The 22,232-nt window shown below is 36.8% G+C and overlaps 1 protein-coding gene and 1 long non-coding RNA gene across 2 annotated transcripts in view; one reads left to right on the top strand and one right to left on the bottom strand.

The window, feature by feature from the left end:
- Positions 1–22,232, top strand: part of LAMA2 (laminin subunit alpha 2) — a 369,886-nt gene that overhangs the window by 326,914 nt on the left and 20,740 nt on the right. The window contains 9 exon segments of the mRNA XM_030489189.1: positions 3,260–3,419; positions 7,657–7,781; positions 9,117–9,279; positions 11,390–11,534; positions 12,827–12,965; positions 14,251–14,262; positions 16,522–16,642; positions 18,887–19,102; positions 20,469–20,617. Of these exon segments, the coding sequence (XP_030345049.1) occupies positions 3,260–3,419; positions 7,657–7,781; positions 9,117–9,279; positions 11,390–11,534; positions 12,827–12,965; positions 14,251–14,262; positions 16,522–16,642; positions 18,887–19,102; positions 20,469–20,617 (1,230 nt within the window).
- Positions 35–20,530, bottom strand: LOC115609254. Its single transcript, XR_003991788.1, has 3 exons — positions 20,442–20,530; positions 1,488–1,522; positions 35–1,183 (listed from the first exon to the last, which is right to left on the bottom strand). It is a non-coding gene; the product is annotated as an uncharacterized LOC115609254 (long non-coding RNA).

Genomic DNA, 22,232 nt, shown 5'->3' with positions numbered 1-22,232 from the left:
ACACATGACACGATGTAATAATTACAGGGTACAGATTGCATAACTTTATATCCTTTATCTTCTTCTGAAGAGATCTTAGTAATTTAGAAAACATCATCTATATTGCAATTTGATTTGAAGCTGAGTAATTCCTCCTGCATCGTTACAGTTAATTTCACATAGTATTAAATATAGAACTCATAACATAATCAGAAAATGAAAGAAAGAAGGAGAAAGAAAACAAAGCACTCTAATTGCGGTTACATCCATAGCTCTCAGAGGAGAAAATGGCATCCAGTTTAAATAACTTAGTGAAATCACAGAAATCAGCCTTTCAGAGCAGAGAATTAAAATAAAATTATGGCACCATCTCTAGAGGCTGGCTTAGTGAAACTTCATTTTGCTAGGAAAACATAAACTGGGGTAGGATACGAATTGTTGAAATTTTTACCAGTTCATATTATGCATACAAAAACAGCTTCACAACACAATAATGCCAGACTTTCATTTACAAGAAAGCTGCTTCAGCAGAATATAGAGCCAGGACGTGGTATAAAAATTCACACAACCTACAAAAGCACATCGCCTATTAAGCTGGTTGCTCTGGATATATAGGGTGTCCATGCCATTAGTTTTGCACAAACTGTTGTATCAGCAATTTAGAACAATTACAGCTGCACAAATCTGAAGTACAGAGCAGTGTTTAGGAGAATTACATTGCAGACACATTAGTTGGATTTGTGGGATAAAGACGAAGAGCTTGAGACTGATTTTGCATTCTCAAGGCAGACTTCATAAATCACACAGACTACAGAAGAATGTTCAACTTTGAACATTTTAGTCCATTTGATAACTCCTCGCTGCCCTAATAAGCTGTTGGAGAGTTTTACTCATTTCATTCCCTCACTTTTTTTCACCAAATTTCTGCTCAGTTCCAGCCACAGACTTTTTCAGCAACCTGACAGAGCTGCCTCAACAGCCGGAGCAGGGCATCCACTTAGAATGGGGACATAGGATGAAATTCTGGTCTTTCTGAATCTTGCCGTTTATTTCAGTGGTGACAGGCATTGACACACAATGATACAGCAGGTTTAAAGGTTGATAGCAGTTCTTAGTCAAGGATCCCAAAGGGCCTTAAAAAGAAGAGCTGTGGTGTCACAGAGGTTGTGAAATTCTCGAGGTCACTCGTCATACTGAATGAAATCTAAATATAACAAAGTTGACTATTGAGTAATGATCAAACATGTTCAGTTAATGTTTGTACCAAAGTTTCCAGTGTTTTAAGACTAAAGGGATTATTACTGCATCTGTTTTTCAGGGACATTTTTAATTTTCACCATCTTTTTATTTAAAGCATATTAATACTTTGAATTTTATTGTAAGTGCAGAGGTTATCATGAAAATATTTTTTGTTATGGTATTGAAGTAAAATTTGTATATTCCTATAGGAATTCCCTATACTTTGATGATACACAAATGTAAAAAATGTCACTTACAGAGTTACTTACCTGCTTACAGAGGCAAATCTGATTGGCATCAAGAACTGCAATCAATCAAAGTATCAATTAGCAAAGGAAAATTTGGCATAACAGTATGTGACAAAATGATTTAAAGCAGGTTTGCAACATGCAAACAATGCCAATTTTGTGAAATAGTCAAATGGATGACAGAATATTTTTGAGACTCGCTAGACCAATGAAACAATGTCACTTGATTTCAGCAGGCCTCAGTTAGGAGCAGGACCTGATTACTTGTGATTTTAATCAAGTGTGATTTAATTATTACAATTGTTTTAATTGTTAATGACAGACTTTAAGCAGCACCCTTCCTTTGAGGACAGAGGATGCTTGAATCACAGGTTCACAGTAAACACATCCAGCTCAACTCAGCAAGAATTCAGTCTTAAACTACTGTGGCAAATCTAAGCCATACTTTCCACTGAATATTTTCTGTGCCCTCGAGGGGTCAAGGAGCAGAGGTTCCTGAATGGTATTTTGAAATCTAATGTTGATGACTTACAAAAGTACTGTGTAAATTTAAAAATCTAATTGGGTAGTCAGCAAAATACTGCATGTAATCTGAAAAATAGGTAGTCACTCTTGATAGGTGTACACTCTTTGTAAACTGTTACGGAAAAAGAAAGTAAGGTTTATTTAAAATGGTGTATTTCTGCATTAAGTATCAAGCATATAAGTTAGAAAGTTCCATTTAATATTGGTATCCATGCTGAGAGTTTCATTGCTGGTTACGGTTGCCAGAACAGGCATGATAAGTATTTCCAAATTAACATGGCAATGGTCATGGGAAATCCAGCATCATATTAAAAAAAATTAGATAAAGCAGCAACTTCTAAAGTTACCCATAAATCCACAGTATGTGATCTCCCTCTTCCTATCTCATCTCCCAGTCACTCCTCTACCACATTATGGAACATACAAGATACTTGGTAAGCTTTGTATAGAAAGCTACTATCCATACTGGTGTAAGCTAAAGTAATATTAAGAGAATTGCAAAACATTCAAAATTATTTGAGTTTCCTCTGAAATACCTTTCCATATACCTGCAAGATTAGGAGGAATCATCTCTCTGCACATTCTGTTCCTTCTATTGTAAAAATACGTCTGCAAACTCTTTCCATGCCAGTTACTATATTAGTATAACCTAAGGAGTAGAAAACAAGCTGCTACCATTAACAAATGGCCAATTCTATTGTTGTTGTTACCATCGATATTTGATGCGATTTACAGTGGATAATGAGGTAACATCCTTAAACACACCAAGGTTTGGGCCTGTTTGATAAGCAGCCAGAGAACTCCACTGCAGAAAATGCAAGCCCTGTGTGTCACAGTAAAGGAAATTGAAGAATTATCACATGATCATTCATTTCAGTTCAAGTATAATTTAACAAACCTTATGAAATTCAGAAATGTAACGTGGAACCTTGCCCACATCATTTGTTACATCAAGAAACAATTACTTAACACTAATTTCATCACAAAAATTTTAAAAATACACTTCTTTGTTTTTGTCAGAGAAAGTTCCACTTCATCTTTATAGTGAATTTCGTTCAAAAAGGACACTGAGATGACAAAAAACCTGGTTCTGAGATCATGTCTTTAACTTATCCACGCATAAGAATCTATTCATTTGTATCAAAAGGGAACATAATCGAATCAGTAATAGATGCCTCTATTATAAGATGCCATCTAAAATTGATGTTTCCTATGTTTGGTTTAACTACTGACTCTGTATGCTTAAATTATTTTGTTAAAATCTCTAGGACTGGGAAAAATGGCACAATATCAGTGAGAGCTCTGGATGGTCCTAAAGCCAGCATTGTGCCAGCCACTTTCAGTGCTGTCTCTCCACCTGGATATACCATTCTGGATGTGGATGCTAATGCCATGCTGTTTGTTGGTGGTTTAACTGAAAAAATAAAGGTAATGTCTTGTCTGGTGCTAGTGTATTAACTGGCTGTTTACGTGAACAATTTTTGTTGTTGCTTACAGTAGAAATAGCAAACTTTAGTACACTGGGATCGTTGTAGCAAGGCTTTGGTAGCAAATAGTACGCGTGCACTCTTCAAACACTATTGGGATTTGCCTACATAGGTAGGTGCACAGACCTGAAGTTTCTCTGTCCATGCTATTAACTTCTAATCACAAGCCTGGTGGCTGACTGTATTGGTGCAGCATTTAGACCAAACAACAAGTAATTCCTACTTTCATTTTATGGTCCAACTTTCTAGTTTTTAGAAAGTTCAGCTTTCTGGCTTGGGAATATGTGGATAGACATATTCCTTTCTTACGGAGAATAGCATGGGTGTACATTTTGAGAGAATCAAAGACAAAATCAGGGATACAAGAAGAACAGACAATGTAGATTCCATTTGCTTGAAATCAGTGTCTTGAAGACCAGCTTTAGCTTCAAAGATATCCATTTGTTTTGGAGCACTGTCAGGTAACTTCATTTTAGAACTTGATCACGGTTTCTGCACACACAGAAAAGCAATCCTGAGCAGACTTGCACAACTACCAGCTAACTTAAGTGAGATATCTGGCTTTGAAAAGCATTCACAGGAACAGGAAATAATTTTATAAGATTTTGGGCTAGGAAATTGTAAGTCAGTCCGTATTAGCAGAACTCAGATCTACTCTTTATCTGAAATGAATCCACAAAAAAACACTAACATTTTCAGGTGTTGAAAATGAATCTTGATATTTCTTGTTGAACTTCAAGGGTGTAAATAACTGCCATGCATTTTCTTTTATGTAATTTGATATCATATGAGAAGTAGGCAAAGAAGTGAATTGAAGAATTTGTTGAAGGATTGCATATTAGAAAAAAACAGCCTTTCTGTCAACTTTTCTACATTCTTAAAGCCTTAAACAGAGGTTCTGGTTTACTCTTTACCTTTCTGCTTTCTAGCTAGAGGCAACTAAAGGTATTTGCTTTCTTCTGTTAGCCCTAAACAAAAAACTTCAAAACATATTTCTAAAATAAATGAATCATCAGTTGCTAAAAGTGGGTCTGTACCGCAGAGATTAGTGACACACACTTACAAAAAACAGAACGGCCTCATTGGCTTTCTGCACTCTGTCCCTTTGATCCCCTTTTTCAAAGGGAATGGAAATAAACCAGGGAGAGGTGTTTTATCTCCACTGAATTTACTTCTCAGCTTTCTTTCGTTCTTGGGTTTTTGCTAAATAGATAAATTTTAATTTCTATTGTTGTTTTCACCAGTATCAAATCTAATTGCATTGGCATTATGTCCTGTTATTTACTTGCTGTAATAACTCACACAGTGGAATAAACACTCCGCTCAGCTGAATCAGGACTATTCAGTGTTTGCAGTGCTGTGTAGCTGCAATAACCAAAGGCCCAAATAAAATGAGTCCATAGAGGCCATAGGGCATCTGTGCATCTGCCCACCTCACTAAAATGCTTAACTGTCAGAGTCTGACTGCAGGCTTGGGAACACAGACTGGCTCAGGTAACAATCATAAGTGCCAGAATTTATGATTAGACAAGTAATTTTATTGTTCTGCATTCAGAAGGGCACCTGAGAAGCTGATTTATACAATATTTAAATTTTGTTGACTCAGTTAAGACCCTAGAAAATGTGTGGTCAGGTGGGTTTTAGCTTGTTGTCTTTGGGTGATGCCCCAAAAAGTCATGAGCCTTCAACCTCAAATGCCAGCCTAAACCCAAACCTTACTTTAATTTTATTTTAGATTTGACTTTTGAATTATCAGAAGACAGCTGGGGCAAGTACTGGACCAGTAATACCATTTGTATGTACACAGCTCTAGAACATCAAACCTTCCAGACCAGAGCTTTCATCTGAATTCTACTTCCAAAAAAGTTATTGTGTTTACATTAGGAATTCAGAGAATCAAAGATGATAAAGAAATTCAGCAAGAGCTGTTCTGTGCCACAGCGTAAAGTAGTCTTGTGCCTAGTCCACATTTCTGCAGCAAAGCTGTCACATTAGACTAATAAAAATGCATGTTTTACTTGACGTCATCTCTAGGTTTAAGTGTTATAAATATTCTACTGTTAAGAGCTCTTAGTATTACAGTTTAATGTAGAAAAAGTGAGACAAAGGTGTGAAGAGAGATCATATGTGCTCTGAGTAACCAGGCCCCAAAGCTGGTACCTACTGCTCCAATAAAAGATGGTACCACTCCTAACAAAGGTCATCTCACTTAAATTGGACTGTCAGAGGAAAAATTATTTTGAATTTTCAAGTATTATATCTACTTCTATTTCTTCATGTTCAGTAGTATTTATTTGGGGTATTTATTTAATATTTAAACACTAACAGTATTTGAATAATATGTGTTCAAGAAGCATTACTTCACAATGAAGCTTCATGAAGTGCATATTAAGGAAAAAGTTAGAGATTTAGCAGAATCTCTAGAGGGAAATGGTTCAAGGGCTTTTGATGTTTCAGGGTAGACAAAAGGACCTGGACCACAGTAATGTTTAGATCTGAACCCTTTCCTGAATGTTTTTCTTTTTTGCTTTAGTTAGATATAGTGAGGCAGAGGTGGGTAGTGAGTACAATTCAGAATGTAAGACAGCTGTAGGACTGAGTATGAGGTGCAGTGCTGAACTGGAACAGGAATTGTGGATGCTGCGAAAGTCTAATGCCAGAACAGCTGTTTTCAGCCTCAGTAGGAGTTGTATAGGTATTTTCTGGAGAATTCTCCATTTTTTCAGGAAAACCTTCCCGATTTTTTTTTTTTCCCCCTCCAGTTTAATAAAGGGCAGCCACAGGAAGTCAGTGTATTGTACATTTGATGTGACTCGTATATTTGTAATTCAAAATTTTAAACACTATTGGATTTGCTTTGTCCATATGCAGTCTGCAAATTAAAAGATAAATGATAACTTTACATATTGGGGAACTTTTGTCATCATGTGGTACAATTGTCAGGCTCAGAAAATTAAGACCTTTACTGAGACTTTTCTAAAACCATGAAGCTCTCTGGATATTTATCAAGGTCACTGATATTTTTTTGTAATCTTTGTCTCAGAATTCTGCTTTTTCATATTATTGGGGTTTGGAGTGGTTTAGATTTGTCCTCAGATTTTGTCCACATCCCTTTTTGCATGCATCTTTGCTGTGTATTCAAAATAAGGCTCATTTTCAGTTTTTAAAAACATCTTTCATCTGACTTGAGCAGAAGACTATGGTACTTAGATGTCATGAATTTCTCAGAAGTGACATTAAGTTCATACTTGTTGCTAATTAAAACCTTCCCAATTACCCTGGGAAATATCACTGGCGCATTAAGTCTTTTGAATCATACTTTTCCTTGAATATTTTCAAGTTGCATTTCTCCATGGTCTCTTGCAAGATCTTAATATTTGTAATTGCTGTATGGAAAACAGCAGGTGTTTGTCTATCTCAAATAGCTAAGTGTATAGATTTTTAATCAGCTCATATTGATGAAGTGAAATTTAAATGAAACTAGGTATTTTTAGAAGGATAATTTTGAGATGAGTACTCTGTGTACTGTCAAATATTACTACCTTGATGATGGCACCATGTTATGATCTAATGAGCACTACCCCATGTGCGTGACCCTAGCTTAATGAGTTTTGATGGGATATGAATTTTAATGGCTTTGCCATCTGTACTTTTTTCTGCATCAAAAGTGCAGCATGAACTTTACAGGTGTAACCATTTAAGTTCAAAGTTGGTCTTTTAGCCTGGATTATCTGCTAGATTTCCAGGCTTTTAAGCATTAAGGACAGTAGAAACACTTGTTGTATTGTGGGCAAGAATCCTCATAGTGCTTTCTATGACGTCTTAAACTAAAACCCAGATACACTTTGAACAAGTGGGAGTGGACAACTCTCTGTGTAGCCATGAACACTGACAGTGACATGGAAGCCAGGGCACCTCCTTGTTCTCCAGGAATCATTCTGCCTAGGCCTTTCCCAGAGTCCAAATATAAATGGGTTTTCCGTTTTGATTGAGAGAAAGCTTAGCTCACATTTTTGCTCACAGTTCCCATGTAGAAGGGCTTTTCAGATTAAATATTACTCTTGATATATAAAATAATAAGCATCTTTTAGTATTCATGATTTTCATACCAGTTATACTTTCAGACACAGTAGATCACTTCAAATTGAATGCTAAGAGGTCTGTGTTTTCTGTTACAGAAGTCAGATGCTGTAAGAGTCACCACCTTCACTGGCTGCATGGGTGAAACCTTTCTAGACAGCAAGCCCATAGGACTGTGGAATTTCAGGGATATCGAAGGTGACTGCAAAGGATGTGCCGTCAGGTAAGTAGAGCACTGTCTGTTTAAAAAGCTTCAAAAGCTGAGGGCCCTTATACAGAAGCACTACCTGATAATACAGCATAGTCCTGCAAATTTTCACGTAAAGAAGACAGGCTTGGGTCTCTCAGATCCTTGTTTGTAGCTTTCACAGTGACCCACTACATGAAAGCAGCACTGTTCTCTTAGATGCTCCTGGTTTTTACTGAATTCGGCAGTATCAGCATACGATACAGAGCTCAAGCTGCATTAAGTAAAATAATTGTAGACCCAGTCACGGAAATTCAGAGTAGGCAACTTTTCAAACTAGCAGCCTAGTTTGACAGCCTGCTAAGGCTTAGCCCTTTGAAAGTGATGGAAATTCCAGTTGTGAACTGAAACAATTTTGGAAATACCCAAGGATTTCCTTGACTACAGGCCCTTAACACTTAGGTGGAAATTTAAGGAGTGTGATGGTGGATAGATGTATGCATTTCAGTTCCAATCAAGTCCTAACGGAAGTGCCTAGACCTTTATGTCCATCTCTGCCTAAATTTGATTTTCTCATTTCTCAGTGATAGTGTAGATCTGCTTGCTTGGAGTGGGGGGTATGTGAGGGGGAGATTAAAAAAAGAAAAGAAAAGAAAAGAATACTGGATTTGAGATTTGTAGAAAACTATCAAAATTTCCTTTTACATCAACCAATTGTTCCAGTACCAGAGTCCTGTTCTCCTGCAAAATCTAATTGAAAAACTTCACTATTAAATGTAGATATGGAAGATGAGAGAACTACATTCAAGACCCTTATATGTTGTGCCAAGATAAATGGGAAACATGTTCCTGGCCAATATTACACATGTAGGTCCTCTGCCATCTTTCAGCTATCTGATCTGTATGACAGAAATGGACAAAGAGTCTATAATAAAAATCATATCAAACAAACTGATCTTTTCTGTTTTGTAATGACAGCAATGCCAAAAACTGTAGAGGCACTGATGCTTCTATTCTTGTGATATTTGTAATTTGCGGGTAGACAGAGACTTTCATTTCCCAGGGTCTTCAGTCTGGGATCCTCCAGAAGTTGTAAAATCACTAACAATAAAAAAGCCAATACTTATTACAAGATGGAAGAGTACATAATGCTATTTTACATTGAGGATTGCAAAATGAGTCATTACAGACCATGAAATATATACAACATAGTCCTCTTCCATCTTCCTTGCAGATGTGCTTTTGTGTTGGACAGCTGGTAAGCTGACCTTGCACTTACAGAGAGGTGTTCTCTCACTCCCCTAGCCCCCCACTTCTTTTTCTTTCAACTTCATATGGCAAAGGAAAATGATTGGAATTGCCCCTTTTCAGCCCACAGGTGGCAGATGGTGAAGGGACGGTCCAGTTCGATGGTGACAGCTATGCCATGGTGAGCCGCCCGATCCGCTGGAACCCCAATATTTCCACAGTCATGTTCAAATTCAGGACCTTCTCATCAAATGCCCTGCTGATGTATCTTGCTACTGATGACTTGGTAAGAACAACCAGTTAACTCCCACACTCTTTACAGGTTTCATGCCATCTTTGCAGTGGCTGAATTAAATGTATTATGAAGACAAATAGTAATTTAATGTAACACTGTCCTGGTATGATGTTGCCTGGTATGATGCTTCTCTGCTGTCCAAGTGAAGACAAATGTTATAGTGTGGAAGTTGACCACTTAGTGTTTACTGATTAGGGAGCATTATGTTAGATTAACAGGAATTCCATCTTTTCTGAAATTATTAATTTTCATTCATCCAAAATGTTTACCCATGCAAACATTGTCAGTTGTGGTTGTATGTTCATAGGTTAAAATATCATGTGATATTTTAGGGCAGAGCAAATATGGGAAGAGACAAGCCTTAGATAGAAATCCTCCTGATTGATAGAAAGAAAAAGTTTGTGGTTAATGTAGGGGGCATGAAAAGAGAACTGAATGGTGCAACAAACAGGACGTGATGGTGATGACGTTTTCATAAGGTCTACAAATGGCCCCTTTTACAGCTAAAATTGAGAATAGAAACATTAGTTATAAAGCTGGTCATGGTTTTTATTCACATACACTATCAAATGTGTGTGGATAACAAGGAGAAGTTATTTATAAAGACATCTGGCCAGATCCTCACATGAATCAAGAATAACTCAGCTTCAGCATCTCTGATCCATATTGATTTGCATATCTGACTGGGAACAGAGCCCTTTCCTTAGGTATTTGATATGGGCCAAAAATTACGTACAGCAGTTCTCACTGATGTCTTGAAGACTTACTAAGCACTCAGTATTTTACAAAAACTGTATTTGTGCAAATCAGTCTTATTTCAGATTCCTATATTTTGGGAAAAATTATGAGAATTGCTGAAATTATAGAGGAGAAGGATGCTCCTCCTGACTGACTATAGTAAAAGATAACATTTTATTTTGATAATGAAGTACTTACATAGTTTTTCTAATTAACTTTTATAATTGACTGTTGAAAGTATAATTAATGTAATAATTTTAAATGATTTCGTATAATTATTTTGTATAATTATTATTAATTTATGTCGTTTTCTAGAAGAAATTATTTACTTATTATTTCTGAAAAACACTGAGAGCCGGAAGGCAACTGGTCCCTGATAACTGTTTATCTCATAAGCTATTGTCCCACTGTATAAAAGCTTTGAGGATGCTCTTTCTAGTGATGCATGGACAGACATGCATAAACATCCAGAACACTGAGTTTGTTGAATGTCACTTTCTTCTTCTTAACATAAATTTTTGTTCATATACATGATATTATTATCACAGTTTTGCGTAAGTATTCAGCACATGGTAAAATATTTTCATTCTTCCTAGATCTGAGCACAGGTGGAAGTGGCCATGAGCAAAATCATAATTTTGACTTGAAATTTCTCTGGTGCATTCATGTCCTGGGTCATAGTTCCTCCATTACTTATTTAATGCCTTTCATGCTATCCAATTCCCTGGCTATTTGTTTTGCTCTTTGTATCCTGTCTGTCCTTTTTCTGTAGATACTGCAGCATATTCCATTGCTCCAGTCAGCCGTCTCCAGTCTCTGCCATGATGGTGGTGTCAGTGGTTGATGAGAACAACAGTTCATAGCTCTCTGTTGTTCCATCAGTAAAGATTACTCTCTGTAAACCCTGGTAAAACAAGCCCATTTTACCATTTTTACTATTCTTGTTTTCTGCCTTGCAAGTTTAAATCTAGCCGAGGTTTGTAGTAAACGCACTAGCTGTAGTACAGACATGTACTCAAAGGTGAGTATTAGTTTCAGGTAATCATAATGTGCATTTCTGTCTTCAGTCTAAGAAAATAAAAGTACAGACATCCCATGAAAACTCCAGCTAAGTCGTCGTTAGCAGAATTCCAACTAAGTTAGCAATCCAAAGGAGAAGTAAAGGGGAAAAAGAACTCCTTGGCAGCAGACTTCTGTACATTACAGTCCTGGGCAGTAAATGCCTAAGTAGATTTTTTTTTAAAAGCTTGAAAAAAAGTTGTTTATTGTCATCCAGGAAAATAAAGTGTTTATTTAATGTCATATACCTTTTATCAAAATGAACAAGAATCATAATTGTGTATCTAATTCTTTTCATTAATAGAAGGATTTCATGAGTGTAGAACTCAGTGGTGGACGTATAAAAGTCAGCTACGATCTGGGTTCAGGTACAGCTTCTGTTACCAGCAACCAAAATCATAATGATGGCAAATGGAAATCTTTCACCCTGTCAAGAATTCAAAAGCAAGGTGAGTTCCTGTGGTGTCAATACAATGTCACATAATTGTAATTTATAAATGCCATTTAAACATATCCTGTGTTTATAAAAAAGATACAGGCATAGAAATGAAAGGAAAATTAATCTACATACAGTGAGGTACAGTAGAAAAGTCTATCCCTCATTCAGTTCTCTGTCACTCTTGAAAAAGGTAGTTTGAGTTCAGATTTTGCACATCCCTTCCCCCTCTTAAGGCATTTATTAGTCAGTTGCTGCTACAAGAGACTGACCTGTGGGGAGAGCTTCTATCAGGCATGACTCTTCCTCCCATCCTCCCACTGCTACGTCCTCTCCAAGGATTATACATTACCTCTTTTAGCCAGTCCTCCCTTTGAAATCTGGTTTCATTGACAGGTCTTTCATCTCCAAACTCACTCTATTCCATCTTTAAACCAGAAATCAGGCTGGTCATTTTTTTAGTTAAAAGAAAGGTTCATTTCATTCCTTAGATAGGGGGGCTGGGGTGGTGTAGTTTATCAGAAATCTCTTGCATTTAACTGTCTGAATTAAAAAGAAAAAAGAAAAAAAAAAAGAAAGAAAAGAAAAAAGTAAAGGGAAAAGAAAAAAAAAAGGAAAGAAGGCGGAAAGGAACCCTTTCTTTGCATCCCTATGGTAGAATATCCCTGTCTTCCTTGTGGGCGGCTCAGCATTTTTCACTGTGTCTTGTCTCTCTCATTTAACTTTGTATTCTGTATTAATCCATACATTAAAAATATACATGGAACAAGGATTTAGATAGGATGGTTTTATGTAGTTCATCACTGACTCCAGGCTGAGATTAGACATGACAGCAACTGACTGCTTTGGGTGTGAAAATGTTTTAGAGTGACTGATCACCGATCTCTAAGGCACATAATGACAATGCTTAACAAACTTTTGCACTAAAAAATCCTGCTCAAGTGACAACCTTTGGACTGAAATCACAAATTAAATGTAAAATAATCTTTTCTGTCTTGACTTTGTCCTGAAGTGTTAGCTCCAAATTACACTGACATAAAGAATATACCAAATTGAAACAGGTCTAGAGAATACATAAAAATAAAGCATACAGAATAGCTTTTCAGGTTGTTATGGAAACAGAGGAAAGCTCAGGTCTCCCCCTGCCCATAACTGACAATTTGGAAATCCAGTGTCTTAACTGCAAAATACAACCCTCCTTGCCTCTCCCCTCATCTGCTTACCCTCCAAATATTTCTCTGTTGGTTTCTTAAGACATCATTGTTCATGTGTGATATTTTGAAACTAATCTCAAATGTCTTCCAGCCAACATATCAATTGTAGACATAGACACCAATGAAGAAGAGACCATAGCAACAACTTCCACAGGCAGCCACTTTGGGCTCAACTTAAAAGGGCATGAGAAAATCTATTTTGGGGGATTGCCAACTCTGAGAAATCTAAGGTAACGTGGCTCAAACCAATTGCTTTACTATTGGTAATGGGATGTACATGCAGTATAATCTTATTCTCTGTATTTATTTGTAAAGTCCACTTGCAGTGAGTGAATGGTGAGTTCCCAATTTACCCTATATTGCCACAGCAGACCAATGCTTTATTTGTATATGATGTTGTGTACTTCAATATATTGCGCACAGCTCACATTACACAAATACAATGGAAATAGTGGTAACGGTGCAGTCCATCTTTCTGATGCTCTATTCCTAGTATTTATTTTTAAAATATTGCATAATCTATAATATTAAATTAATTGTAAATTTATTATTAATTTATAAAATTAATTATAAACTTTTAACAAGCTTTAATAAACTAAAGAAATGGGATTGCAGCTACTCGAATTTAGTGACTGTAGTACATGGCTTTAAATAGACCAAAAAACTTACTTCAGGTTTCAATGAATAATCAGCAGCTTTGCAATAACAAGAACAAGAGAATTCTGTGCTACAGCGAACAGATGAGCAACACAGAAACAAGCTCGTTAATCTATGCCAACTTTAGCTACATGGCATAATGACAGCCTTGAATTGGTCAGTGCACAAGGAACTGTTCTGATTAGTCCACAGGCAACTAAAAGAATGGACATACTTGTTAATTTATTAGGTTAATAGCTGACCTCTGATGTCAAATCACCCAGCAATAAAAAGATCTATTTTACCCATGAAATGTAACACTATATTATGTAATTGCAAAATCACACCAGTGCATAACAAAATGTCTAGAGTAGTTATCTTCCACTTCCTTTGTGGTTGCTTAGAAAATCAGTGTACCACAGATACTGGGACCTGCGGTAACCATTTTGCCTACAGCTATGATTCATCAGTTGTTGGGGCAAGATGAATGTTACGGTAAATTAGAATCAAAAATAGTGAAAGGAGGGTTAGGGAAAAGCTAAGCTACTGCAAACAATAGACACAGAGGTACCCGTGACTCTGTAATTATCAGGTCTTGTCAGTTCTGCCAAATTCTTTTACATGGTTTGCTTTTACTCACAACCAAATATAGCAACACATTACAAAAGCTCTCTGATATATTACATTTTAAGGTAACTGTTTGCAGAGTAACCCTATGAATTATTATAGTCTGAAGGTGTATATGGAATCTTGCCATCTATTATGTGTTATTTGTAGATGATGTATATCTGCTTCACTGTGAAATATTTAAACCTAATAAGTATCATTCACTACAATTAATATAATTTTAATGTTCTTTTTCTTTCTCTCTCACCCTAGTATGAAAGCAAGGTAAAAATAATCAGATTACTTGCATGACTTGCATGTGTCTAGTAAGTGCAGCTTGAGAGCACAGGCGGCAACGCAGAAGCAGCGTGTGGGCAGTATTTATACCCGCTGTTATGCTAAGGCTGTTAATTCAGCAACTTGCTCCTGCTGCAACAAGAAAAGCTGCTCCCAAGTGCTTAACACTGCCATGTTACTTGCTGTGCACACACCTTCACAAACAACTTTTGTTTTCCTCACACAGCTAATTACTTCAGCTGTGTTTGTTTATGACAATGAAACTTGTCGTAAGCAAAACTATGGCAAGCTGTATTGCCAAGTTTGGTTCTGACCTCCAGGCTGCAAGAGCGGTGCAGTCCCAGGTCAGGCAAGGAGCACTGCCCTCGGAGGCACTGAAAGAGTTACTGAGGACGGTAGGATAGTGAGGTGCAGATTGTTGTGAAATTTGCCACTTCTGGGTTTAAGAACAGGAGGATGAGGCGGGCATAGGGGGGTTCACTTATTTCCGACTATGTTTTCAGTTTGCAACTATTTGTGTCCATTACTTTCGCTTCAATATGCTCAGATATAAATTCAATTTCGCAATGTTTCGCAGCTTAAAGCCTGGCTTCAATTGGAAAAATGCAGCTTCACGCAACCGCACTTTCCGATCCTGAGAAAGATTATTTCCTCCCAAGCTCCAGAAATCTTTGCTTATGTTGCCTTGAAACTGATCCTAGTTTGGCCAAAAAAAGAGGCCAAGAATTTATGACAGTTCTAAATGAACTTGGACCTTATTTTGTATGTTTTGGAAGGGAACAAGGGGAGAATGAAGCCTTAAGAAAGCATCAAGCAAGTGTTCTATGTTTGGAAGGACCTAGAGTTCATACGAGTTGGGAATTACAAGAAAACAGCAACTGCTTGTAATGGGATAGCGTGAGGGCAGGGCAGAAAGGGGGTAGGAACATGAGTGGCAAAGACAGGAGAGTGTGGGCACTACTGACAAGGGTATAACAAAACTGTTGAGCTGCTGGGAAGATGAGTCTATAAACGAACTGGGGAAGAGCTAGGAAATAAAAAAACATAAAATGAAAGGTGACCATAAGTACATAATTGTAAGTAAAGCAGAATATGGGTTATTTTAGTAAACCAGATGCTTACTTTAACTTCTACACCATGCTTGCTAGGATGGCTGTAATGCAAAGAATGGCTTTCAGTACCACAACATGCAGCTGAATAGTATCCGTGCAAAATGGTTTTATTTTGTAATTAATATCTCCATTGTATGAATGGCAACTTTTTTTTTTTTTTTAAGTGACTTTATAAGGCTTTTCTTCTTGCAAGCCTGGTGCAGATGTTGCCAGCAGTTATGGTCTCACTCTGGTGGTGTTCACAGGCCTGGGAAATCATACTTTTGCATTCAAGCATGCCAACTCTGGTGTTACTTTCAGGGGTTTTCTCATTTCTTCTCTCAACTAGCTGATGAGCCAAACCATAGAACTCTGCAATTCTACTGCAGTATATTCCTGTCTTGGATGGATAGTTAGGTTCTGTAACAAACCCAGTTGTTTTGTGTTCTTTAACTGCCTGAGAAAGTCAAATGTATTGCTGTGTCATAAGAAAATATGCAGCAGTTTTCATAGGAAAGATACTAGTAATATAAAATACATAGAAAACAAATGCCAGCCCACCTGAACGTAAAGAATTCCTAAAACATTTTTTAAAAATCAGATTAATTTTTTTTTCAGTCTTTGGCAAAGACTTCATCCAAAATGTTTGTATGCTGCTGAAGTTCCTATTTCATTAGGATCTATGAATCCTAATGAAAGATGAATGAAACATCTGTCTTCCAGTTAAGGTCTCTCATTGTTATGCTTTCCTAGTTTGCATCTTTCTGCTTTGCCTAGCGAAAAATTACTTACTTATTTCATAACTCAGTGCATTTAAACACCAAAGGTGACAGCACTATTTCACAAAAAAAAAAAAAAGAAAAGAAAAGAAAAAGGGGGGGATGGGAGGAATGGAAAAGATGACTGTTGTCAACTGGAGAGGAGATGAGAGGAATCTTCTGTTACGCCTTTGAGTGATGCAAAGCAGAGTGCGATATGTGCTGACAGGCGGCAGCAGGCAGGATATATTCATGTGAGTGAGTGTATGTGTGTATTAAAAAAAATAAAAATCAAGCATCTGTGCATCTGAAAGTGCATGTGTGTGTGTGGCTGGCTGGCTGTGTTCTCCCTAAACTCTATTTTTGAAAACACATTATACTTCTAAAATTTTTTTTAGGCCTGAAGCGAACTTACAGAAATATACAGGTTGTCTCAAAGAGATTGAAATTTCAAGGACGCCATATAATATATTGAGTAGTCCTGATTTTGTTGGTCTAACCAAAGGATGCACACTAGAGGTTAGTCTGAATTCCTTGTATTTTGGTCTTACTGGGTATAAATGTTTTCTAGTTTCTGATTTTATGGTATAACATATTAATTGTATAAGGCATATTCAGAAGCACCTAGGGATCTAAGGTGAAAATCAGAACAGTTACATTAAAGATGAATATGTCTGATCAGCAAGTAGCCCAGTTTTCTAGATCCTAACTTCTTGGACAGTATCCCTGGCCAGTCGTGATATCCCTATCCCTAAAGGGTAGGATTTTCTGAAATGCTTAGCAACCATCTAGCTTTGTTTCAGCTGACTAACATGGGAATTACTGACATTAATGAGGATAGAATTAGGCACTGACACTATTGCAAAAACCTTTAGAAATGTTGATGCACATAAACCCCAAGGATTATTTTTTTTTTTCTTTTGTTATTATAAAATACTTCACTACAGAAAATCTGAGGTAGTTTGTAAATCACAGTATATTTGGGTGTAACTGAAACAAAGTCACCTTTAGAACAGGTACTTTAGACCACTTACTGTTACAAGCTACCACTAAGCTGGAAGGCACATTTCTTACTGATCACTAAGAATGTGCAAAATTGGTGTTGTTATTTCAACTTTAAATACAACTCAAGTCTATTTATTTTCAACTGTTGCTGCTTCTAATTAGCTTGCTTTCAATGCATATAAAATTCAAGGAATCAGACCCTAAGTTTGGGAGAGAATATAATAATTTTTCCATGGAAGAGTCTTTGTCCATAAAAAAATATTTCCAGTGATACTTGTCTCCCAATAAATAGTTCGTATTTCTTCACTAGAAATGTAGTTTTGGAAGCAGATGTATGATGTACAGTTTTATATCAGATACCACTACAGTAAATCCAAATGAGTTTTTGTTAATCTGATGCTTTTTCAACATTTTTCTACAAAACATCAAAAATTTCCTTTGAGCAGTGACTGGAACTTGGCCGGGCCAAAATAAAGATGAAGACCCTCTTTTGCTGTGTTTATCACTTGTACTTCTGGCCTTCATCAGAGCAAAAAGCACACAACAGGACTCTCAGACAGGGTATTAGACTAGATGGATCTGTCATGGGATGGCCATTTTTAAGTTTTAAAGCTTGTGATAAAACTAAACTGTAAACAACCAGATTGCTCAAATGCTTTTACATCTTACAAATTTGTTTTCAGAAAAAAGTTTCTACAGAAATTCGTATTTATTTTCATTTATTGTAGATTCTTTCCTGAACAGGAATGGATAGTTGAGTTCATTTTCATCTGTTGCTATGAATCTTAGCAAGTACTTTGTTTTCCAAGTTATTTTGTAATATTTGAACTAGTTGGTTTAACCATTGTGTTGGGAATTAAATATTTTAATTGTACAAAACAGGGTCTGTAGGATAATTAAAAAAAAAAAAAAGAGAGAGAAGTATAAGCAAAAGATAAAGACTGGATATACACCGAATTTTATAAAAGCCCTCAGATTTTAGAGAAGGGTGAACATCATCAGCAATAATTTTATCTGGCATAATCTATTATCTCTAGACCTGAAAACAGTTCTACTGCAGTGAAAAAATGGTGAGTTACTTTATTAAAAGTCCCTGTTCCTATAGAGTGGTCTTCCACATCTGGAAGAATACCTTAATTGGCAGCAATTGCAGAAAATCTTCAGGAGTATGCCCTGATTTATTATTTGATGACATATTCTACTCTTTAAATTGTGTTAATAGCTACCAGTGTCCAAAGAATTGGGCCATGTGCAATGAGTGCTTCATTTATGAGCCTGAGTCATCAAGAAAGCAGTGCTGCTTAGTGAAGCAGTAATGACTGGTTAATTAAAAGTATTTTCTCGGCATGTTTAATAAATAATAGAATCTAGTTTATGTTTCTAATGGTTTATATTATCTATTGTATTGATTTAAAAGCAAAATCACACTGTATTAACTCAATGGAAAACATTCATATAAAAAACCATGTGTGAGCAGTTATTTTTAATCCAAGAGGATATACCATAATAAGACTGGAACTTTGCCTTCCTGTAAGATGGGATTCCAGAAATACTCTAATGATGCCAGATGTAAACAGGTAAATTAGTGTTTGCACAACACTTTGAGAAGTAAATTGCTTAGTGGTTATTATTACTTTCCATGTCTTCACACTGGTTATATTTACATAGTTTATTATTTTAGTTAAGAAATCTTTCTGCATGTTCATACTGTTGCTTTTAATTCTACCAATGCACTTTCCTGTCCTCTTCTTCTTACAGAACATTTATACAGTTAGCTTCCCCAAGCCAGGTTTTGTGGAACTGCAGCCTGTGTCCTTTGACGTGGGCACAGAAATCAACCTCTCCTTCAGCACCAAGAATGAGTCTGGGATAATCTTGTTTGGCACAAGTGGCACAGTTGTCCCTCCCAGGAGGAAGCGGAGGTACACTGGAAGGAAAGCTGCCCCTCTGAGGAAACGCAGACAAACAGGACAGGTATGAGGAACCTAGCAAAAGATAAGAAACCTCACAATTTTACTGAACTTGATATGTTTCAAGGCACGATCAGATGTTTATACTTAAGATTCAGTGCTTGGCAATAAAGTATTTCTAATGTTATCGTTTATCTGATGGAGAATCTGATAGAGGCTCGGAATTGTTGGGGTTTTTTTTGCATTGGAGTAACTTTCTCTTAAAGATGTATAGTAAAGCATCCATTGCTTGTTGCTAAACAACAATAGATTTGTTTTTCTATCATATAGATTCTTTCATGTTGGGTTTTTTTTTAATCAAATCTAAACATTAGAGAATAATGCTCTTCACTCATTCTGAGGACTACTTATGCACTATCATTATCTCTCATTCCTGTTCATACAGGAATAAGGATCATTCTGTTTCCCCTGAGACAAAAAAATAAAAAAAAAGAAAAAAGGCACTGCAGGATAAGCCCCTTGTTTGGGATCACTTCTGTGGGATATAAGACTTGAGAGTGCCCTAACCTCTCCTTCTCTCACATAAATACAAATCTGCAGTGTAAATCCTTTCTGAAGAAGAGGATAGAGTCAGTCTGTTCAAAGGAAGTACCTACAGAGGTCAAGTGACTAACTGGTAGAAGTGTAATTGCTGTCAGAAATTATTCAAATCTTGATTAGTTAAAAACCTCACAGACAAGCCATACTACACAGAGATGAACAGACTATTTTGATGCTTTCTTTGTTCAGGACTTCTGAGAAATGATATTTCATTATTCTCCTTCCTGCCCATTTTGGAAGAGAGCTCTCAGTGACCTGGAGGCACACACTCCAGGGATAGGACATTATAATTGCTCACCTGCCTGACATTAACTTCAGGGTAGGGACTGCTTTATCATTTCCCAGCTCTTTAGGTCACAGAAATGAGCATGACACTCATTGCTATAGTAACTGGAGGTTAGATCCTGAAAGCCACTACAAAATTATACTGGTTGCTAGAGTAACTAACTACTGGTGTGATTTGCCAGCCATCCAAACACAGAGCTCACACTGAGATCAGTACTAGTCAGGTTTAAGACCAGGCCTTGTACCAGCAAAAACTGGAATTGTAGGTTTGAAGTCTCCATCCTTCACCACAAAAAGGTACACAGAAAGTTAAATCTACTGATGAGGCTTTCCATCATGACTTCATTTTACCCACTCATGACAAAAATACAAGAAAGTCTGAATGTAGCAGCAGCAGCAGCAAAACTGAAACTACACTATCTTGTCTATGGTGAGCAAATTAAAAACCAGTGTAAGAGATAAAACATACACACCAATGTAAAACTAAGTGAAATAATTTCTTTCCAAATGTAACTTACCTTCTTATACCAACATATACATTGCAGGCCTACTATGCAGTGTTCCTGAACAGAGGTCGACTAGAAGTGCATATCTCCACTGGGATACGGGATCCCCACAGAATCACCGTCAGACCAGAAGTTGGCGAGTTTCATGATGGCAGGGCACACTCCATCCGGATAGAACGATCTAGAGGGTAACAAACACCTAGAAGTGGTACAGACCAAACAGCACAGCTAATTCAACAAAGCGAATGTACCAATGTCTTTAGCAATCCATGTAAATGCTTCTGCTGAGACCAAGAATTTAGTGTAATTCCAATCTTTTGAGAAGTTGGTTTCTGACAGTGCTTATTATTCTGCAGAGCTGGGTTTACTTGCTTTCCTAGTCTATCAGCCGGTTTCCCCAGACACCTGCATTTATCTGAATTGGTGTCTTTAACCTTCTGGTTCTTGGCAAATACATTTTATTAATCGAACGTGTGGATGAGAAATACTGCTGCAGTGCAGTAAATCACCTTTTCAAGACATGTAGAAAAAGACTGTTCTCTAAGTATATAAACAGCAACAGCACAGCAGACTGTAGTCTTTTTGAGATGCCATGTGCTGGTGTATATACATGGGGTTACAGTGGTGCCCAGCTAAATTGGATAAAACAATGAAGACACATTGTTTTACCCAATAAATGGCAGTCATTCTTCTTGCTGGAAAGCCACTGCAAACCTTCTCAGACCATGTTGTTTTAAACAGAATTTCACTTAAATTCCTTTGCCCTTTCTCAGACACCATTAAAAAAAAAAAAAAAAGATAATTACCATTCAGAAAGTGATTAGAAAGAGCTTTCTACTGTAGTGTGTAGGAGTCAGGCAGTCATTATTTATGGCCTGGAATACCCCTTGTTCCAAGTAGGGTTTGTTGTGGACATTTGGACATACAAATGTGTATATACTGTACAGACATGCAGTGGATTAGTGCACTATGCACAATGTTGTTCTGTTTTGTTTAAAAAAACAAAAACAAAAACAAACAGACAGATGATGTGACATCCAGCATGTTACCAAATGCACTTATCCAAGTGAACACTGAACACTAAGCTTCACCCCTTTACCCCCACAACACTGTAGCCTTCTTGAGCAACAATTCCTGTCTGTCTAGTACCCAGGTGCCCTTCTGTCCTCTCTGTAATTCACTTTGCTTTGTCCTTCGTCAGTATAATTTTCTGACTGACTTTCTATTGTACTGAGGAAAAATCTTAGAAATAGTGCTTTCAGACAATATCTCTTCCCAGCTTCAGTGACTAGTTCAACGTAAAACTGTAAATTATTTGGGAGAAAAAATCATTTTGGAAATGGTAACTGCATTTTGCAAAATGTTTTGTGTCACTGTGACAGAACACAAATATGCAGATGATAATAAGAGCTCTAAAAAACAAATTTCTTTTATGGAGTGCGATAGCAAGTACTGTAGCTTGACCTGTGAGAGTACATCAAGACACAACTACTACACAATGCCATCCAGTGATGATGCTTGTTCAGATGAAAACTTTTCAAAGTAGCTCTGTTACAAAAGAAATTGTCTGAACTCTGCAGTTTCTGTAACATGAAATGGATGTGAAAAGATAAAAATTAAGATTAACCCCTCTTCTGCTTATCATGAACTGAAGCTTTATTAAATTATGAGAAACACCATTCGAAAGCTCTTCAGAGAGATAATTGTCCATATAATTATGAAGTGTTTGCTTTCTCTTCCAAGGTAATTATAGGATACTGTTGAAGACTAATGCACATCATTGTATGGTTCTGCTTGGAGCCA

This window comes from Strigops habroptila, chromosome 6, assembly GCF_004027225.2.
Source record: "Strigops habroptila isolate Jane chromosome 6, bStrHab1.2.pri, whole genome shotgun sequence".
Classification (NCBI taxonomy): Eukaryota; Metazoa; Chordata; class Aves; order Psittaciformes; family Psittacidae; genus Strigops; species Strigops habroptila.
This window is presented reverse-complemented; position numbering and strand designations above follow the sequence as displayed.